Source organism: Bison bison, unplaced genomic scaffold (genome assembly GCF_000754665.1).
Source record: "Bison bison bison isolate TAMUID 2011002044 unplaced genomic scaffold, Bison_UMD1.0 scf7180017864519, whole genome shotgun sequence".
NCBI classification, from domain to species: domain Eukaryota; kingdom Metazoa; phylum Chordata; class Mammalia; order Artiodactyla; family Bovidae; genus Bison; species Bison bison.
In genome coordinates, this window is record NW_011495072.1 from 20627185 (window position 1) to 20648787 (window position 21603).

The 21603-nt window shown below is 34.3% G+C and overlaps 1 protein-coding gene across 1 annotated transcript in view; it reads right to left on the reverse strand.

The window, feature by feature from the left end:
* Window positions 1–1313: 1313 nt before the first annotated feature.
* SLC35A3 (solute carrier family 35 (UDP-N-acetylglucosamine (UDP-GlcNAc) transporter), member A3) overlaps window positions 1314–21603 on the reverse strand; it is a 45455-nt gene continuing 25165 nt past the window's right edge. Inside the window, exons 2-8 of the mRNA XM_010830996.1 lie at window positions 19718–19922; window positions 15662–15816; window positions 15466–15588; window positions 13318–13489; window positions 12266–12384; window positions 10492–10625; window positions 1314–5099 (exon numbers count right to left, since the gene is read on the reverse strand). Coding sequence (XP_010829298.1) covers window positions 5009–5099; window positions 10492–10625; window positions 12266–12384; window positions 13318–13489; window positions 15466–15588; window positions 15662–15816; window positions 19718–19904 — 981 coding nt within the window. The 5' untranslated portion in view covers window positions 19905–19922 and the 3' untranslated portion in view covers window positions 1314–5008. The remainder of the gene's footprint in view (window positions 5100–10491; window positions 10626–12265; window positions 12385–13317; window positions 13490–15465; window positions 15589–15661; window positions 15817–19717; window positions 19923–21603) is intronic.

A 21603-nucleotide genomic window follows, 5' to 3' on the forward strand; every position in this document is an offset into this window, starting at 1 on the left:
TTACCCCAAAAAAGTTCTGGCCTACATCCTCAGGAGGTCCCAGTAGGAGAAGTGTCTTTATTATTCATGTTGGGCTCCTCAAATTACATAAGCTAATTTATGCTAACATGAGACTCTGGTATCTGAGGTCTGCTAGTTCTCCAGGGAGGATCAGGGCTGGAGAGTGAGTTCAACTATGTGATCAAAGAATCAATCAAGCATGCCAAATAATAAAACTTTGGTAAAAATATGAAAACCAAAGCATGGGTGAATTTTCCCAGTTGGCAGTACTCTGCATGGAGTATCACAGATTTTAGCTTGGAGTATATATACAACATTGTCCAAGGCTTCACCAGGAATGGACAACTGGAAAGGATGACTAGAATTTAGACCCCTCCTTATCTCTGTCCAGTGTTCTCTTCCTTTGTCTGGTTCTAATTTGTATCCTTTCTCTGGAATAACTATGATTGTGAATATAATAGCTTTCAGTGAGTTCTGTCTTTCCAGTGAATTATTGGACCTAGGTGAATTTGGGAAACCTCTGAATTTATAGTCACCAAGATGCTCTACAATAGTAGAATTTCAAATCTTCGGGATTTGAGGTCAGTTTATTTCCTCTGATATTTTCTCTTCTAGAATATGTAGGTAATCAATCCTGCTTTGGAAAAAATTCTCTTTAAGAACAATAAAGACAATTATGATTACTAATACTGGTCACTATCTGAATCTGCCGAATAGCAGTGGTATCTGTAAGGTTTAGATTATGAAACATATTTGCATAGCATAGGATTCAAGAATTTTGATATACTTTCAATAGAAGTATTCCAATACAAATATAAAGATTTTCAGTTGGTGCTTCTCATGTAGTTAGAACTCCACACTTCCATTGCAGGAGGCATAGGTTTGATCCCTGGTTGGGGAACTAAGATCCTGCAAGCCATGCAACACAGCCAAAAAAATAAATTATGAAGAAAACATATACCAATTACTGTAATCTCTTAATTTTGACGCTATCAAAAGAGATAATTTGTTTAAAGCAAAAAGTTTTAGACTGTTATAATCATACAGGTAGAGAAATTCTAACTAGTTTAAATAAGATCCAGTCTTTCACGCTAGAGCAAAGTAAAAAGGAAGAGCACAGTAAAAAGGAAGGTAACCAGAGAGGTAGGAAAGGCCTCAGGGAGTCATTTTTGATATATGGAAAGACTAATTCATGGTTAAGTCAGACACAGGTGAATAGGAAAACAAGGAAATATAGCAAAAAATTTACATAGTTATGAAAATAATCTATTTTCAGAAATCTAGAGAATAGAAAATAACTGGATACCAAAAAATGACAAAGAGAAATTTATCAATTAAAAAGCCATTTAAACAAAAGACCAATTTATACATTCTTTTGAATTATGTCCATAAAAGATTTAAATATACAAATCACAACCCCAAACCCAAAAGAATCTTTTTAAACAAATGAAATACATATAATGACAAATTCGGAATCCAAGTCATTTAAAAAATATTTTAAAAATCACAGTAAATTATATCTTATAATAAGAAAAAAATCAAAATGAGAGTTATATACAATTGTTAAAGTTTCAAAAGTTCAATGATGGAGCAATGGTACCATAATTTCTTTAAATAAATTCTATTTACTAATATTTATACAATATACCTATTTCAATATTCTGATAATGAATTTAAATAGCAAATGTTGAAACAATGAAAACATTGAATTATAGTTATTCTTCAAACATCCTAATTTTGCCTATGTGTCCAAAATTGTGAATTACAGTAATATCCTCAAGAAAAGCCAGGTATTTGGTAAAGCAAGGCACACAGGACCAGATTTTGATAAAGGTGCTTTTCCTTTGGTCCTATAAGTACTTTAAATATGCTACATATCTGGGAGATTCTTAAGATGACTTTCAATATAGCATAAATAACTTTTATAAACTTTTTATCATGTAGAGCATACATTCACATGTAATTAAATATTATAACAATGAATGCGTAAATACAATGAGTGATGCTAAACCCTGTTTTTAAATACAAAACTCAGATGAGTGACTATACAATGACAATGTTAAAGTTTAATAATCTGATATGTAGGAAAAGTTTATCAGTTCTTACAAATAGTCTTATTATACTAGGTCTACTAAGCACAAAGTCTATTAGTTTCCACTCAGATTCTGTCTCCTTGGAATATAGATTAAATCTCAAATCACCTTTCCTTCTATGAAACTGTGACATTCAATATAAATAGATGTAAACATTCAAGTTTTGCATGTCTAAACTACATTTTCCACTGTAAAAGTAGTCTACGACCTCTCTAAAAATCACTTATTAAAGAATTGGTAATATTACTGTGTTGATTACATCTATATGTTGCATTTCAAGCTTTTCTTCCAAAATACCATAGTTTTAAAGTTTTATAGAACTATCAACTGGCACTCTTCTCCCATGCATTAGCACGTTTCTTTAAAATGAACAAAGTTGTTGACAGATAAATGTAAACTTTAAAAAGTATAAGAATTTAAATAATCAAGGAATCATCATTATAGAAGGTTGACATGATAAGGCTTTTGGAAGTCATCAAAACACACACCACACACAGAAGAAAATGGCATTATGTGTACATATGATGTGATCTAGGAAACGGGTCCACTGTTTCAAATATGGTTATTTCTTTATGAATCAAAAACTTTAGACTATACAACCAATTCTCTATTCCAACCTACTAGAAAAGCAAAATATAAATTATGCTTGTCTAATAAAAGTTTGCTTTGAGAATATACTTTAGACTATTTTGCCCATTCTCCGAACTCTTGACTACATTTTATAAACTTTGGAGGGAATCTTGAAAATTGTGTTATTTTGGGGTACCTGAAAATATATTTCCACTATAACTAACATGTCTGATGTCCAATAATTTGCTTGTATCATTTTTTGAAGTGTTAAAATTGGGAGAGACTAAACTTGAATTCACAATTAATGATGAATGCATACCAGATTAATACATAAGTACCCAACACTTCAGTGTAAGCTGAACATAAATCTTTATATTTAGTCTTGAATTCTCTGCATTACAGGTTTTAGATTTCTCTTAGCATTAAGTAGTAAATGTAAATGTGAATGTTGTCAGAGTCTAAAAACACCATTCTCAAATTGTAGTAAAGTTATTTAATAAATACTCTAAAAAGTAGTCACTGAAAAATCTAAGTCAGAGTTCCAGAAAGTTTGCTTGGTACCAATTTGGAATTACCAGCAAATTAATGTAAAAATACTTTGTAATTTTAAGCATTTTAAAAAACTCTATATGGAATATATTAGGCCTGTGTCTTGTTGAGACTAGGTTTGTCTCAGCAAAGTAACATAGCCAGTCCTAATTAGCCGAGACAAGCCAACAGATTGTAACATAGTATTTTCAGCCAAATTTAAACAAAATTCATTAGAATTATATAAAAATATTTATTTTTTACAGTTTTTATACAATTAGAACAAGAGACTTTTTAAAAATACATAATGCATGAAGGAAAAAATAAAGTATAATACTTCTATACACAATAGGTAATTCTGTCTCTAGTCAACAATAAATTAAACCCCTATTTCAATTTTAGAAAGTAATTGTGCCCACCAATTCATTTGATCATTTCTGCTATATTTTCTCTCCCTGAACCATAACTCATGTAATTTGCAATCTCAACTCCAGTGCTAATCAAATGGAAAAGAAATGGAAAATAAACCACTACTATAAAGCAAAGTTGTGGCTCTTTCTTGGCAGCTTTTGTAAGGTCACAAAAAGGGAGTTCAGAATTTGGTTGCCTCTCTCAGACATTTGATCAGAACATTCCTAGGAATGGTGGGTTTATGAGAGGCCTAGAAAGTTCTTCTGAACACTCTGAATTTATAGTTATAGTGCCATTTAAAGTATATCATGGCAATCTGGAATGTCTAAGTCATTCTGGTCTCGATTTATTCATGTATATACTATTATATATTTGGTTGTTTTGTCATCAGTTATAGATCAGTGAATAAAATGGTCATCTAAAAATGCTCTAGTTGTGTAGAGTATATGCTTTGATAGTTTAAAATTCTCCAAATGGAGACATTAGACAATAATTATTATTTTAAATTATTAAATGAGTATTTAACCCCTTTAAATTACATTTTAAAACTTTAATGGAAATTAACACAGAGAGAAATTTATTTTAAAGTAATAGTAAGGATTTATCCAATTTACAGAAAAGAAATACAATTAAGAGATAAAGAACAAAACTCCATTAATGTAAAAGTCACTGGCTACTATCTAGCACAGGAACAAATGGATTGCATTCAGCAGTTTCAAAGCACTAAAAAGATCTTAAAGTTTAGATGGACAAAACAGATGTGTATATTTCTTTATATTAAATTTAAGTATGAATTTTTTTCTCTGACAGATCAGACCCAGAAAGTTACTTTATCAACTTTTATGCATTTGAACATTTGCAACATATAGCAATCCTTTGTTTAGTAATCTTCTGTATAAATATAAAAATCTGAGATATGTGAAAATGGTTTTCAAATCATACTATTTCTTCACAGCTTTATAGATAATTATAATGTTCAAACTTTGAATATCCATGTTATTTGATATATCTGTACAGAAAGAATAAGATAAAAAACATTTAATAAAATTAAATATATATGATTTGCAAAATTGTTGTCTGACACTTGCTGTGTGCAGTTTCAAAGAGTGCATAGGATATTTCTGCAGCAATCAAAAACATAATATCTTTTAAAAAACTCAAATTTTAAATTTCCTCTAGTAATTATTCTAATCCCTGGAAATGTTCAAGTTTTGATTTTTAGATGCAATAGGCATTTTGTTACATATATGTATATTTTATCCTTAAACTTTTATATTTTCAAACCATTTGAACATTATGATCAGATTCAGCATGATGATTTTCTCTTAGAATCTGTAGAAGTCCTCTGTGCAGCATTAATATTGAGATTCCCAGTGCACCACTGTGAAAAACCAGGTAAGTTACCACTATGCTTTAGTGGGATTTCCTGCAGGTTTGGGATCATAACCATATAGGAAAGTAGCTGTTATTACAAGGATGGCTCCAAGGAAAAAGACACTAAATAGATGAAGAAAAAATGAAGAAGAGAAAATCAGATTAAAAACAACACAAATTATATTTCTTTACTATAAAACACAAATATAATTTGGGAAAAAATGCTCCAGTAACATGGCTAACAAATACTAAGTGGCTACTAGGTTCCAGATATTCAGCTGGGTGTTTTACATGCATTATCTCATTTAGTTCTCAAACAACTTTATGAAGAAGGACTAGCATTGCCCTCATTTGTTAATATAAGAAGAAACAGGTTTAGAGAATTTAAATAATTGTCTTAAAGTCCCACAGCTTGAAGCAGAAAATGGGATTCAAACTTGGGTATATCTGACTCTAGAGCCAAACCTGCACTTCCATCCACTGTGCTATATATACTGTAGTCTCCCAAAATAAGTATGTATAAAATGTTGTGTTTCATCTTTTTTTAAAACCTTTTTTAAAAACTGTAGTTAATTTATAATGTTTTGTTAGTTTGGGGTATACAGCAGTTATTCCGTTAGACATGTATGTGTATATAAAGTATTTCATTTTAGTATGCTTTTTGCCTATAATACATTGAAGACTAACAGATTTCGATTTTTTAACAAAATTTGAAAATATGCAGGGAAAACTGCACTCTTTTCAAACCAAAGTAAAGTTCAGTTTAAAGTCAAAGGTATTAATAAATAAAACTCAGGACTAATTTTTACAGTAGTAGTGTTAGTTGCTCATTCATGTCTGACCATTTGCAACCCCACAGACTGAAGCCCACCAGGCTCCTCTGTCCATGGTATTCTCCAGGCAAGAATACTGGAGTGGACTGCCATTCCCTTCTCTGGAGGATCTTCCCAACTCAGGGACTGAACCCGGGTCTCCTGCATTGCAAGAAGATTCTTTACTATCTGAGCTACAAGGAAGATCAGTTTTTATAGGATGCTTTAAAAAAGGAAATTAGATTAAGTGCAAGAAGACTTGTTTTTTTCTTCATCTATCCACATATATATAATATACCTTATTATAAACTAGAAATGAATAGAAACTGGTACTGGAACTTAAACTGAATATAAACTAGAATATCAATCTTAACTTTTAACGTGTATATTCTTTGAAGTGCTGTTACAGGGATATGAATTAGTCTTGTTTTTAAAGTTTTATTAACAGTTATGATTTAAAGGCCCTTCATAATACAGTCCTTGCAGTCTTATCTCCCACACTCCACCCAACCCCCTCCAGGGAACACAACATGCCTTTCGGGACACTGTCTTTGTAGATGTTATTCCTCTGCCTGCAACGTCCCTCCCAAGAAAACTGCTTATTGATAACAACTCAGGTCTAAAGTCTCTAAGACTAACTTCCCCAAGCAAAGTTACTCTATGGTGACACTTTATCACACTATAGTAAATAATATGATATTTACATTCTGCTCCTCTGTTCAACCATGTGTTCCTCACTCATCATTATATTCTAAGAACCTAGCATATATAGGGAGCTTAGTCACTACCTGTTATGATACGTCTAGTGTTGACTTGCTGCAGATGGGCAACTTTTCAAAAGCCTTGAATACAGGTATATGTAGACAATTAAGAGAACATAATACTTCCTACAATGTATCCTAAAGAAAATTACTACCACAGGAATATTTGGTTAACTACTTAGACTCTGACTGAGCACTTTCTTGGTCAATCATAATGAGCTTTTCCTAGCTTTCCAGAAACCTGGAATTGTATAAAATCACATGCTCAGTTGGAAAGTTGTCTGATCCACTTTCTAGGAATCCATTCTATGATATCTCTAACAGGATCTACTAGAATATCTATTACTATCAGGAAACCCCTGCTTTCCCAATCCAGCTATTTTTAGATGGTTCTGAGAGAAAAAAATTTTAAGGAAGAAGCTGCCAGAATTTAATACTTAAAGGATTTGCACCCCCTCTTTCTAATGGATTGTATATGTACTTCCATTGCTGCATTGATCATAGTTATAATTTATTCTGTTTCTCCGATCACTGAGACCTCCTTGAAGATAGAAAATCATACCTTATTCATGCATTCCTATTTCTCTAGGATCTTCTAGTACACTGACAGACACATAGTGGAAGCAATAAATTTTTGATAAAAGAATGCTGCTGCTGCTAAGTTGCTTCAGTTGTGTCTGACTCTGTGCTACCTCATAGACCGCAGCCCACCAGGCTTCCCTGTCCCTGGGATTCTCCAGGCAAGAACACTGGAGTGGGTTGCCATTTCCTTCTCCAATGCATGAAAGTGAAAAGTGAAAGTGAAGTCGTTCAATTGTGTTCAACTCTAGCGACCCCATGGACTGCAGCCTACCAGGCTCCTCCGTCCATGGGATTTTCTAGGCAAAAGTACTGGAGTGGGGTGCCATTGCCTTCTCCAAATAAAAGAATAAGCAAGTCTAAATATAAGGATGGTAACACCAATAAGCAAAAAATGAGCACCTAAAAACAGGAAAGGGAATACTGGTGATATGATATCAGTAGAGATGTCCAGCAGCCAGCTGAAAATAGGAATTTAGAGTTAAGGTGAAGTTGGGACTTCTTCATAGAGAGGACAGGTTAAGACATGACAGTAGATAAGATGGGTAAGAAAGTGAGTGAGAACTGACAGGTTACCAAAGGAACAATCAGAAAGGCAGGTACAGGGCTCAAGGGTAGTACTGAGAAACCAAAAAACTGTTTCAGTAGGTGAAATGGGGATAACAAAGGAAAATATATTATTACATTCAGAATATAGATCTTTGCATTTATTAGATAATGGAAGTTTTCCACAAAAGTAAAAATACATAAAGATGGAAGGCTTAGCTATCTATTTTAGGAAAAATAACCTGTCTCCTCCATCTAACTTGGTGTCCTATGCATATTCTCAAAACATTCATTCATTCAATAATAACAGTATCATTGTCTTTTCTCCTTTTATCTTCATCCCAACATACTCTACATGCTCCCTCAGAAACACGGATTTACACATACAAGCACCTTACTAAAAAAACTCTTTTGTTCCTCTGCTTGTTTACTTGTTCATTTACTTATTTTATTCCCTGCATGATTCAAAGATTTAAAGTTATCACCTTGGCCTTATATGAGGTTTTAATTTTTTTTAAGGTATGCCTTTTTAAGTTACCCTTAAAATCTACAAGTACTAAACATTCTCAAATAATATTAAAGCATGTAATTTCCCCCATTTAATAGGTAGGGAATTTAATGTTGTATTTAGTCACTAAGTCATGTCTGTCTCTTTTTAGACCCCATGCATGGACTGTAGCCCCTAGGGTCCTCTATCTAAGGGATTTCCCAGGCAAGAATACTGGAGAGAGCTGCCATTTCCTTCTCCATGGGATCTTCCGACCCAGGGACTGAATCCATGTCTCCTACATTGCAGGCAGATTCTTTATCGCTGAGCCACCTGGGAAGCCCTTAGGTAGTTTAGGTAGGGAATAAAACATCGTTAAGATAGAGGTGCTAATTATTAGTCTCACTAGTAAGTAATTCATTTCCAAACCAAGCTAAAAACAGCAACACTTTTAAATTCATGCCTCAGAAAAATTACAGATTTCAACACACGTCCCAGTCCTACTTTTCAAGTTTCTAGAGAAGAACCAAACGATAAATGTTCAACATAAAAATATAACAAGCATATTACATTTTTCTACTACCATATTCCACCCATAATCCTATGTTACTCTTACTAACACAAACGAATTTTACTAACTCTTAAAATTTTAAGATCTTAAACATTCATTCAACAATCAGAGTATCTATTATATGCCAAGTTCTGGCCTTGCTTACTTATCAGATGGTGATAAGACTTTGGAAGACAGAAGGAAAGAATGTTGAAAGAGGGGTTGCTCTTTTTTTAGAGACATCTCTTGATAAAGGGATGTTGGAGCTAAGATCTGAAGACATGAGGGAGTATGCCATGTGAACATGTAGGGGATGAGTATTCCAAGAAGAATAAAGGGCAAATCAGAGCCCATAGGAAAAAGGTTAAAAGAAAAAGAAAAAAAAGGCAAACAAGAGGTAAGTAATGTCAGATGAGGATAGAAAGATAGATAAAAGCCAAACCAAAGAGGCCACTGATGGTGACAACTTTTGAGTGACATGGGAAGCAATCAGAAGGTTCCTGAGTACACTGATTTTGAAAATAATCATTCTGATTACTGAATGGGGAAAATTCAGAGACATAGGTGAAGAAGCAAGGAGGCAAGTCAGGAGCCTATTTCCTTAATCTAGATGATAAATGAGGGTGACTTGGATCATGGTGATAGCATTAGAGGTTGTAAGAAACAGTCAGACTCCGGCAATATAAAAAAGGAAGCGTTAATAGGATTTGTCTCTGTGTTAGAATGACATGTGACAGGAGAGTAAAGAGAAGGATGACTTCACTGAGAAAATAAAAAATTTTCATACATTTTAACTTTCTCTTATAAAACTATCTATGTCCATATCTATAGACTCTGCCTTCAAAGAAGGATAAATTGTGTTCCTAAGTTAAAAGGCCTAAGCAATTGAAAGAATGAAGGTATGTACAACAAATTGAGAACCCTGACAGAGATGGGGAATGAGTTATCTAGTAGACACCGAAGAGAAAATAGACAAATGGACAATTATATATAAAGGCCTGGAGTTCAAATTTAAATTTGAAGTTATTAGCCTATAAACAGTATTTAAATTCATGAGAATAAAGATCACCAAGGAAGTGAGAGCAGATATAAGCCCAAAGACAAATGAAGACAGTATTCCAAAGTTTAGAAAATGAGAAGATGAAGAGGGATTGAAATTACAGGAAACTAAGGATGGTATCCTAGAATCCATTAAAATATAATCTCATTACCCTGGGATTACAAGTTAATAATTGTAGACCAAATATAACTTTATGTTATATGTTATACTTTATTAATCCTCACTCTGTCTTCTCTCTTGGTATCCATGACACTGCACAGTCCTGGGTCTCCTGCTTCACCCATCATTCTTTTTGCAATTCTCTAGACTATTTTTCTCCCTAAAGAACTTTCTCATGAGCCACCTTTTCAAAGGTGACTCAAATTATCTTATAAACAAATTATCTTCTTCAAGAATGTCACCTCCTTTCCTAGCTTAAGCTATATAAATTCTTAAAATGACTTTATATGACTTAATAATTTTTAAAAATATGACTTTTAACTTTGGGGGAAAGACCACCATTCAGATCTACTGGGGAAATTCTGGCCAGCCAAACTGTATAAAAAACTGTCTAGTGTTAGACTTTCATGCATTTAATTTGAAACCCTTTTAAAAAGGTAGTTAAATGAATCTTACTATATTTCTTTAAAAGCTGTAATAGAACAAAATTTTTCAGATCAGATCATATGAAAGACTCATTTTTCTAAATAAGATCTAAAGAAATAGAAAAGAATACACTACCTGGTTGGTACAAAATCTTGTAGCCAAAAATAAGATATTAGTGTTGATAATATTATGGACAAAGAGGTTGCAAATCCTTTCAAAATGTTATCCGCATACTTAATAACAGCAGCTATTACAAGGCCTCCCAGTGCCTGCAGAAGTTTTAAAAGATTATTTTTAAAAATAGACACATATAAAACTGCTTTTCAAAATACTTTTTTGTCCTATAATCTGATTCCATTAAATAAGTGATTTTTATGAAACATTTTGTAACATATGAGCATCTAGGTTTTGTTCAATAGACTCTCTATTTCAAAAGGTATCGGATAAAATAACTACCAGAAGAATCTGCAGTTTGTTATAATGGAGTTGACCATATTATGAATAAAATATCTATCCTTATCCAATTTAGTAATTAAACATCAATTCTTCAGACAAATGTGGGAAGATTGAATACTCTGATTAGTGAAATATTATTTTTGATTAAAAATAAAATGTAACTTGATATTTTACTAGCCTTTTAATTGCCTAACTTGGCTTTCTTCCTCAAGTTTCTTCCCATTCTAATCTACCTTTCAAATTGCTGTCAGAGTACTCTTCCTGAAGCACTTTAATCATTCTCTTTAAGAGTATAGAAAGAACTTTCTGCCAAATCCCTCTCAAATTCCAAATTGTAGCTACTTAAATAATGGTTTTACCATATCTCATAGTTTTGTTTTCTACCAAACCCTGGAGAAGGGAATGGCAACCCACTCTAGTACTCTTGCCTGGAGAATTCCATGGACAGAGGAGCCTGGTGGGCTACAGTCCATGGAGTCGCAAAGAGTCAGACATGACTCATTTCATTTCACCAAACTCTACGTATCAACTCCCAAATCTGAGTTACCCACTTTCATTGCACCTCTTCAAATGGTAAAAGCTTTAAGAGAGAAAGTCACAAATTATGCCAATGAGCTCACTATAAATAGATGTTTGAGTCCTGTTATTTCTTGGCAGTGCTCTCATTCTTCTATTTTCTCCCTCATACCAGCTGTACCAAACCTTTTAAATTCTTCTCAAGTCTGTAGTCCCTTCTTAAGGAAAGAGGGCTTTCCTCCTCAACAGGATAAAAGCCATCATAAAATCTTTCTCAAATTTTCTCTGAATTTTCACTTATCCCTATCTCCTTTTCTCTTATCTTAAAAATAGAAGTATCCTTCCTGCTTTCAAAACACAGTTATCCTTTGCTACCTTCTCACCCATCTTCCCTAAGGGACTTTCAGCTTCAAATATCTCTAGAGAAAGGCTGTGAAGGCAGAGACTTGTATCTTCATTTTTGTTTCCTCCAGAGTACTTAAGTATTTTTTGAAGATGAAATTACTCAACCCTTGAATAATTTCAAGTTATAAACTGAGGTTATTTGATAGGGATACTCCAATATGTAATGAATATTAAACTTTTAAACTGTTACAGATTTAAATATCTAGATCTGCTTCTTGAGCTTGAATGAACTGACTTTAGACTTCCTGTGAAATGATTAGAACTGTAGAAAAATTAAAAGTTATATTTGTCCTCAGCTTTAACTCTTTTATTATTCTTAATCTTGCATTTTCATTATGTTAAATTTAAATACCATAAAGTTTACATTACGGCATTTAGATCAGTCCTATTTTAACTTCCCTGAATAAACTAGATATAATGAGAGTACTAACAGGAGAAGCCCTTTTTCCTCCTATCAGTACATCATAGCTATTTTGATTTTCTATGTTAAAATAAAATTTATTAGCATAATACAAGAATTTAAATGCTTTACCTGAAGAACAACAACTATCCAGGTCAGTCGGTTATATCCCTGAAAAAACCCATTCTTTGATACCAGTTCTCCATCATAAACATATACACCCATTAATCCAAATATACTCCCAAAGAAACCTTAAAAAAAAAAAAGTAAAGTATGTTATATGTCCTTTGGTTTGTCAGGAGAGAGATTTTTCCATTAACATTACCAATAATTTTAAACTTTTCCATTTTGATAAAATTTGATTAAAAGTTGTTTTAGTGGTATAATTATATAAACTTAGAAAAAATATACTTAGTACTATATTATGACTAAGAAAAAGACATGGGAATGTAAAACAGAACAGATTACCAGCTTTGGGGCACTGAAAAAATAGAGTGTATACATTACAGGACTGTATGGATACCCCATTCAAATATTTGTAAAATGTGTACTTTTGTATATTTCATTGTATCTTCCTATTGCTAGATCTACATTTTCATATATTCACATTCATATATGCAGATATAATAACTCAGGTATGTGGTATGGCATTTTTTTTTAATTAAAAATTTTGGATGTATGATAAGTAATATCCAAAAAGTTAGAAAAGAAACAGTCAGCCACAGGCAACATCAGAAGGTTGTTACTGAAGTCTCACCATTAGGGAAAAGTCAGCTCAGTGAGAGAAGGAAATGTGTCTTGTTCACTGCTGAATCCCTTACTTCTACCACAGAGCTTATGGTAGACTTATCCCTTATGACTACTGGAACTAAGATTTCCTGGAGCAATCCTAAACTATGAATAAAGAAATGGTTATACTACAGGAGTCACCTCTTTAGGGGAAATTCTCTGGTAACATACGCAAAGAGTGCATGGTAAAGCAAATTTCTAAATAAAGTCACAACTAATCAAAGTATTGCACGATGAAAAAGGAACCAAAAGGGATGTGAAATGTTCTTTCTAAAATTTTATTTGCAACAACAAGCAGTTTTTATAAGGTTTATTTAATTAAAGATACATAGAAATCTTTAAATATAACAATATAATCACTTTAAAAGTAATGTTAGAAAACATTTAAAACTTACCAAGTTGAATGTTTCTTATCCACACTGATTGTTTGGTTTCTTTTAAGATTTTCTCAAAGTAAACCCCAGCAAAGCCACTGGAAAAACATGCTGTGAGAACTGCCATGAGGCCTACAAATTGTGAGCCAGCTGAAAGTTCCTTAGAATTAAGCTCTTGAGAATCTGAGGGCCACTGAACAAAAAGAAACAACACAAGTTTAATTCCTATAATATTTTACAAAATACATGTTTAGAGCCCACTCTTAGACCTTAAGGTAAAAATGCAACCATTTCCATTCCTGGGGATTACAGAGGAGAGCTTTTGAAAAAACCTTAGAATCATTTTTTTTTCCCATAGTGATATTGCCTTTACAATCTATAATTTTAAAAATACCCTAAAAAAAAGAGCTGCTGTTGCTGCAGTTTAGTCACTTAGTTGTGTTCGACTCTTTGCAACCCCATGGACTGCAGCCCGCCAGGCTGCTCTGTCCATGGGATTTTCCAGGCAAGAATACTGGAATGAGTTGCCATTTTCTTCTCCATAAAAAAGAGAGAATGAATAAATGCACAGATGCACAAAATAGCCTCTACAAGCAGATCGGTTATAGAAATTCAGAGTGTGAAGTATTGGAGCAGCAAAAATAAGTCCAGAGTGGTTGCTATATTATGGAAGGTCCATATCAAGCTAATCATTCTGAGCTTTATTCTGTAGATCAGCATTCCTAAAACTTCACTTATTTCTCTATCCTTCTCATGGTTTTTGCCTACCTGAACTATTAGTTACTTGATTTTTTAAAATACCTCACTTTTAAAAATTGAATACCAACTACTTTACCTTAAGTAGGACTATGAAAATATGGGTTTGATATGCCAATTATATTTCAGTAATACTCAGTTAATATCAGGAATATTTATTGAAAATATACAATACATACCACACTCTAAGGAAACTGACTGTGGGGAGAGGGAAGGAGGACTTTGGATAGCAGGAAATTGACATGATTAGATTTATTTTTAGATAGCCCACAGTGGTGAATAAGTGGAGGCTGAATTTTCGGTGATGGTAAAAAACAAAACAAAACCATCAATTAGGATTTGCTGCAAAAGATTACTTGAGAAACAAAGAAGTCATGAAATGGGGAAATGTTAGTAGAGACAGACAAGGACAGAATCAAGAAGTATTAGAAAACAGTCACAAAGTCTTAGTGATTGGATGTATAGGCTGAAGGAAGACTCTAGGACAACTCTCAGGCTAGGTAAAGAATGCCTGGAAAAAAATAGAAATAAAGAACAGGTTTGGTGGGGGAAAGGTAAAGTTTAGTTTTGGATATGCTTGGTTTATAAGGCCTACTGAAGTGAAAAGTGAACCTGTTAGTCGCTCAGTCATGTCCAACTCTTTGCGACTCCATGGACTGTAGCCTGCCAAGCTCCTCTGTCCATGGAATTCTCCAGGCAAGAGTACTGGAGTGGGTAGCCAGTCCCTTCTCCAGGGAATCTTCCTGACCCAGGGATCCAACCCAGGTTTCCTGCATTTCAGGTGGATTCTTTACTGTCTGAGCCACCAGGGAAGCCCACAACCAACCAAAGACGTCCAATGGGCTTTTAGATATACAAATCTGAAACTAGAGGTGATAACCAGAGTTGATGACACAGATCAAGAACCCATCAGCATATGAATTAATAAAAACATCCAGAAAGAATGAAATCTCCAAAAATAAGGACATAATTTAAGAGAAACAATAAGCCTATCAACAACCCCAATCTCTAACGTGTATATGAGGGAAGAGGACCCCTGGAAGGAAACCACTAAGGAACCATTAGAAAGATGTGAAAAGAACCAAGAAGGAGTGTATCAGGGAAGCTGACAGACAATAGGAAGGGAGTGACTGATCTCAAATGATCCGATACTAAGTAAAAATCAGCTTTGTTTTACAAAGTGTCTTACTTCCCTAAATAGACTATTCACTTCTTTGCCTCAGATTATTTGATTTGATTTGATTTCTTTGTATCATTTATAGTCCCAATGTGGTATCTTCCTCATGGGGAAGCCCTCAAAAACAGTTGTGAGAATAAGCATTAATTTGCATCAACAAAGAACAACCATACTCTCCAAAATGAGATTCTGAAACTGTGATAAAAATGAAAGTTATACTTATCTTGAATAGTTACCTGTACAAAAGCAACTCCTGTCATCAAAATTACTAGGGAGAGCCACTGGTACACACCTAATTTTTTACTAAGCATTGACACAGAAAATAGTGCAGTTGTAAGAATTTTCAACTGATATGTGACCTGAAAAAGAAAACAGCTAATATTATTGTTTGTCTGTTTCTTAGAAGGATTACTAGAAATGTATTTTAGATACCTGATAAGTAGCTGCATCGAGATTTGACAGTGCCACATAGAGTAAATTATTCTGAAGAGTATATATCCCTGATGGAATAGCAAGTTTAAGTGTTTCCATAGGTTTATTAAGAATTTCATCATGTAGTATTCGGTTCAGTGCTCTTAGACTACATTCTAGGAAAAAACACGAAATGGACAAAATCAGTAATTAAGTAACTCTGAATCCGTTCCATGTTCTCTCTCAAATCCTTGTTTTCTTCACCTGTAAAAAAAATGGAAATTCAGCTACCTATTAAGATACTTCGAGGTCTACAGACATACCTCAGAGAGATTGCAGGTTCAGTTCTAGACCACAGCCATAAAGTGAGTATCACAATAAAGTACAGAACTTTTTTGGTTTCTCAGTGCAAATAAAAGTTATGTGCACACTGTATGATAATCTGTTAACTGTGCAATAGGATTATGTCTAAGAAAATCTACATATCTTAATTAAAAAATACTTTATTGCTAAAAAATGCTCATTATCATTTGACAATGCTGGGTTGCCACAAATCTTCAATTTGTAAAAAACACAATATCTGCAATAAAATAAGGTATGCTGCTGCTGCTGCTAAATTGCTTCAGTTGTGTCCAACTCTGTGCGACCCCATAGACGGCAGCCCACCAGGCTTCCCCATCCCTGGGATTCTCCTGGTAAGAACACTGGAGTGGGTTGCCACTTCCTTCTCCAATGCATGAAAGTGAAAAGTGAAAGTGAAGTCGCTCAGTCGTGTCCAACACCAGTGATCCCATGGACTACAGCCCACAAGGCTCCTCCATCCATGGGATTTTCCAGGCAAGAGTACTGGAGTGGGGTGCCATTGCCTTCTCCAAAATAAGGTAAATCTATACCTTTAATGATATTAATATTTCAAATGTTAAATCTTAAGAAGATAGTGTATTAAGAAGTGCCTTGTCTTTATAATAATATATATCTTTCACTGGGAAATAAATTGATACGCACACACATATATTTATGATAATAAAAATCTCATAGTATTAATTTGTCAACCAAGTATTCTTACTTTATCATAGCAACATTATAATACCTAGTATTTTATAATACATTCTATCAGTCATTCATGCCAATTAATAATTATGAAGACTTTAATCATAAAATGGTATCGGTTAGGAAGTGGGTTTAGCTCAAACAGCAGAAAACTCAACCAACACTGGCTCAAATCCACAGGGATTTGTCTCACATTACCATGAGTCCAGGTCCAAAGCTGCTACAGCAGCTCAGTAATGACATCAGGGACCTAAGTTTCCTCTCTCTCTCTTTCTCTCTCTCTCTCTATATATAAGGTTTTTAATTTCATGCTTTTCATCTATTGTCTACGTGATTTTTACAACAGGTTACCAAATGACTGAGCACCTCTGGTTCTTCCTTTTGGCAACCAAAGAAAAAGAGGAGGGAACAGTGGCCTAGCAGGCATCTTCTTCCCTCTCACTGATCAGGGCTATGTGTTGCATGCCTACCCCATGCTGCAAGGGAGCTGGAAAATCAACCCTTCTCTTTTATATTCTCTACTTTAGAGATAAGAAAGGGGGGAAGGAGTTAACAGTGGACTCTGAGCTAGCCAATCCACAGTATCAATCACAAAAAAAGTCCAAAGAACTTTAAGAGATACATAATCTCCCAAAGAAAGGAGAAAGTCTAAGGAACCCTACCACTCTACCGATAATGACACTTTATAGATGACTCTCTCAACATAAAATCTGAAAACTCTGATTATGAAAACTGTTTTAAAATGAAAATAACTTTTAAAAATGCTGCTAGATATTCATCCTTTCTTGACTCTAAGATAGTCAAAAAAGTAAGTAGTTAAAAATTACCAAGATTTTTTCTTAGTTTTGGCAGAAAAAAATCTAAAATATTAGCTCATTCTTAAAATTAAATTTTTAAATAATTAATGTTATCACATTTTTCTTATTAGCAGTCTGAGGGTAGTGAAATTGAGTGTTGTGGCTTTAATTTGATTTTTCTCATTGCTAGAGAGGTAGAGCATCTTTTTAAACATTTATTATTTTCTGAATACAATCTCTTTTTGTCTCTCCCAGATCGATACACTCCAGTACAATGGCCAACATGACAGTTTCAAAAGTATACAAAATTTACAAACAACCCAATTCAAAAATGGGCAACAGACTTAAGCAGACACTTCTCTAAAGATACACAAATGGCCAATAAGCAAATGAAAAGGTGCTCAACATTATCAGTCATCAGGGAAATGCAAATCAAAACAACAATGGGATACTACTTCACACCTACTAGAATGGCTGTAATTTTTAAAAAATGGAAAATAATAAGTGCTAGTGAGGATACGGAGAAATTGGAATTCTTATACGTTGCTGGTAGGATCTAAAATGGTGCAGTTGTTGTGGAAAAGTCTCACTGTTCCTCAAAATGTTAAACAGAATTACCATATGACTCAGCCATTCTATCCTGAAGTATATATTCAAAAGAAATGAAAGCAGAGACTTGTGTGTCTAATGCAGGATTATTCATTGTTTATCACAGCATTATTTACAATAGCCAACGAGTGGAACAACTCAAGTGTCCATCAATACAAGAATGGATAAAATGTTACACAGATCTTTTTTCAGTTACAATGGGTTATATTCCAATAAACCCACTATAAGCTGAAAATATCTTAAGTAAAAAATGCATTTAATACACTTAACCTACCAAACATCATAGCTTAGCCTAGACTACCTTAAATGTGCTTAGAACACTTAAACGTTATCCTAATATTGGGCAAAATCATCTAACACAAAGCCTATTTCATAGTAAGTGTTGAATATCTCATGTAATTTATTGAATACTGTACTGAAAGGAAACACAGACTGGTTGTATGGGTAAGAATGGTTGTAAGTGAACTGGTTGTTTATCCTTGAGATTGCGTGTCTGACTGGGAGCTGCAGGTTGCTGTGGCTGCCCAGCACCCTGAGAGTATCGTATCACTAGCCCAGAACAAGATCAAAATTCAAAGTATGGTTTCTGCTTAATGCATATCACTTTAATGCCATCATAGGAAATGGCAACCCACTCCAGTATTCATGCCTGGAAAATCCCATGGACAGAGGAGCCTGGTGGGCTAGAGTTCATGGGGTCGCAAAGAGTCAGACATCAGTGAGTGACTGAGCACAGCACAAAGTCAAAAAAATCATTAAGTCGAACCATCATTAAGTTGGGGACCTCCAATGTATATATATATACACACATATACATACAATGGAATACTATTTAGCCATAAAAAGAAATAAATTCTAAGACATGTTACAATGTGTGTGTGTGTGTGTGTGTGTGTGTGTGTGTATAAAATTAGTCATGGCTGAACTAATCATGCAGCAAATAAAATAAAAAAGCTTAGACTTTAGTAAAAAATTATGACTCCTCTAAATTATTCTTATTCTCAAAATTATTGTAAATGTAAGAAACTATGCTTCATATTTATAGCATTAATCAGGACATAAAATCACAATATAGATTAGAATAAGATACTTTTATTACTAGACTAAAACTATCTTAATAAAATGAAAATTGAAATGTTCTTAATGCAATAGTGTTCCAATGTGTAGTCACCTATATATATATATATCATATACATATGCATACCTATATATATATGTGTATGTATGTATGTGTGGACTGTGTGTGCTAAGTCGCTTCAGTCGTGTCCAACTTTTTGTGACCCCATGTACCGTAGCCCGCCAGGCTCTTCTGTCCATGGGATTCTCCAGACAAGAATACTGGAGTGGGTTGCCACTTCCTACTCCAGGGGATCTTCCTGACCCAAGGATCGAACCCGAGTGTTTTGTGGGTCCTGTGTTGCAGGCGGATTCTTTACTGCTGAGCCAATAGGGAAGTCTTATATATGTGTGTGTGTGTGTGTGTGTGTGTGTCTATGTATGTATGTATGTATGTGTGTGTGTGTGTGTATATACATACACATATATATATATGAATAACTCCAAAACAATTAAATAAACTTTAGTGACTTAAAAAAAAACCCAAAAAACCCTAGATACCTACTGCTATCTTTGTAGACTAATAAAATGCAGGCCATTATCTTCAAAAGTTCAGCAACAACCACAGCTGTAGATGACAGATAACGAGGCCCCTCTTCTTTTAATGTCCTAGAATAACGCATCGTCAGAACCAAACTGGTAGTCTGAAAGACCAAAATTCCTAAAGAAAGGTATTTTAGGTTGGCTGACATTGTTTTATCTTCATTTGCCTGAAAAACAAAATACACAGGGCAAATAAAGTTAGAAAACATAGAAATTAGAAACATTAAAAACCAGTAAGAGATGTCTCATTCCAAAGAAGATAAAGTGCATTCCACCCTATTTTTCCTGCTAGTTACAACTATAAATCTTGGACCAAAGACAAAGCAACTATAACGAGACTCTGAAAAGGTGAAAAAATAAGACAAACTGGCTAGAGACTGCAGATCTTGAGAAATGTAGCAGTGAATTCCCTGGAGATTTTTGCCACTCATGTATCTCACCCTGGGTGCTATAGCGGTTCACAACCTGGAACCACCAACAGATGGAGGTCAATAAGAAAAACACCGTAAGAAAAAGCCCACCGTCTCCAACCAAGGACTGGGAAGACAGCGGTCCTATAGGATGCGACCTCCCCAACTGAGTGCTGTGTAATCTGTGAGCAGAGCTCTGATGACCATCCCTAACGTGCACAAATGACAACAGAGTTGGTGGCCCTCCCACCCCCACCAGACACTGTAGCCAAACAGATCATGGGGGCAGAGCTCTGCCAACCACTCCTGCCCTATACAAGGTGAATGGCATTGAAGGTGCAGACCCATCCCTCCCTCTCCAGTGTCTATTTAAGTAGGAACCAAAGTCTCATAACGCTCTAAATGCCCAGGATACAATCCAAAATGAGTGTACTCATCATACTCAAAGACAAAAAAATCTCAACTAGGATAAATAAGGACAATCAACAGGCAACAACACATAGTTAGTACAGATGTTGGAATTATCAGTCAAGAATTTTAAAGCCGTCACTACAAAAACGTACCACCAACAAGCAATTATAAACATTCTTGAAATAATTTTATATCTACATCATTGAAAAAAATAGTACAGAAGTTCTCATGTACACTTCATCCAGTGTCCCCCAAAAATAAAAGAAGCAAAGCTCCAATATTTTTCCTAAAGTAATTTAATATTAACTCTAAGAGACTCACTTTAAATATGAACATACAAACATGTTAAAAAGTAAAAGGAATGGAAAAAGATAAGCCATGATAAAAATAGCTATGAGAAAGTTGGAGGAGTTAGATTAGTATCAGGCAAAACAGATTACATAAGAATTATTTTTAGAATTAAAGGATACTTCATAATGATAAAAGAGTCAACACATCAGGAAGATATTATAAATGTACATGTGCTAACATAGCTTTAAATACATAAAGCTGACAGAACTAAAAGGAAGAACAGGTAAATCTACAGTCAGAATGTGGGATTTTAACCCACCTTTCTCAGTAATTGATAGAATACACACACACACACACACACACAAAACCCAGTAAGAATACAGAAGATCTGAATAACACCATCAGTCACTAAAACCCTGTAGACTTGGAGATGACCCACTAAGATCCTCCTTCAAGGAAGGACTTAATGTAGTGTGCATGGTCAGTCAACTGCCTCTCTGCCCCAAGCCACATCTTTGCTTCAAATTCATCTAAAGATTCAATCTTAAAAAACTGGAAATAGAACTGCCTTATGATCCAGCAATCCCACTGCTGGGCATACACACTGAGGAAACCAGAAGGGAAAGAGACACGTGTACCCCAATGTTCATCGCAGCACTGTTTATAATAGCCAAGACATGGAAGCAACCTAGATGTCCATCAGCAGATGAATGGATAAGAAAGCTGTGGTACATAT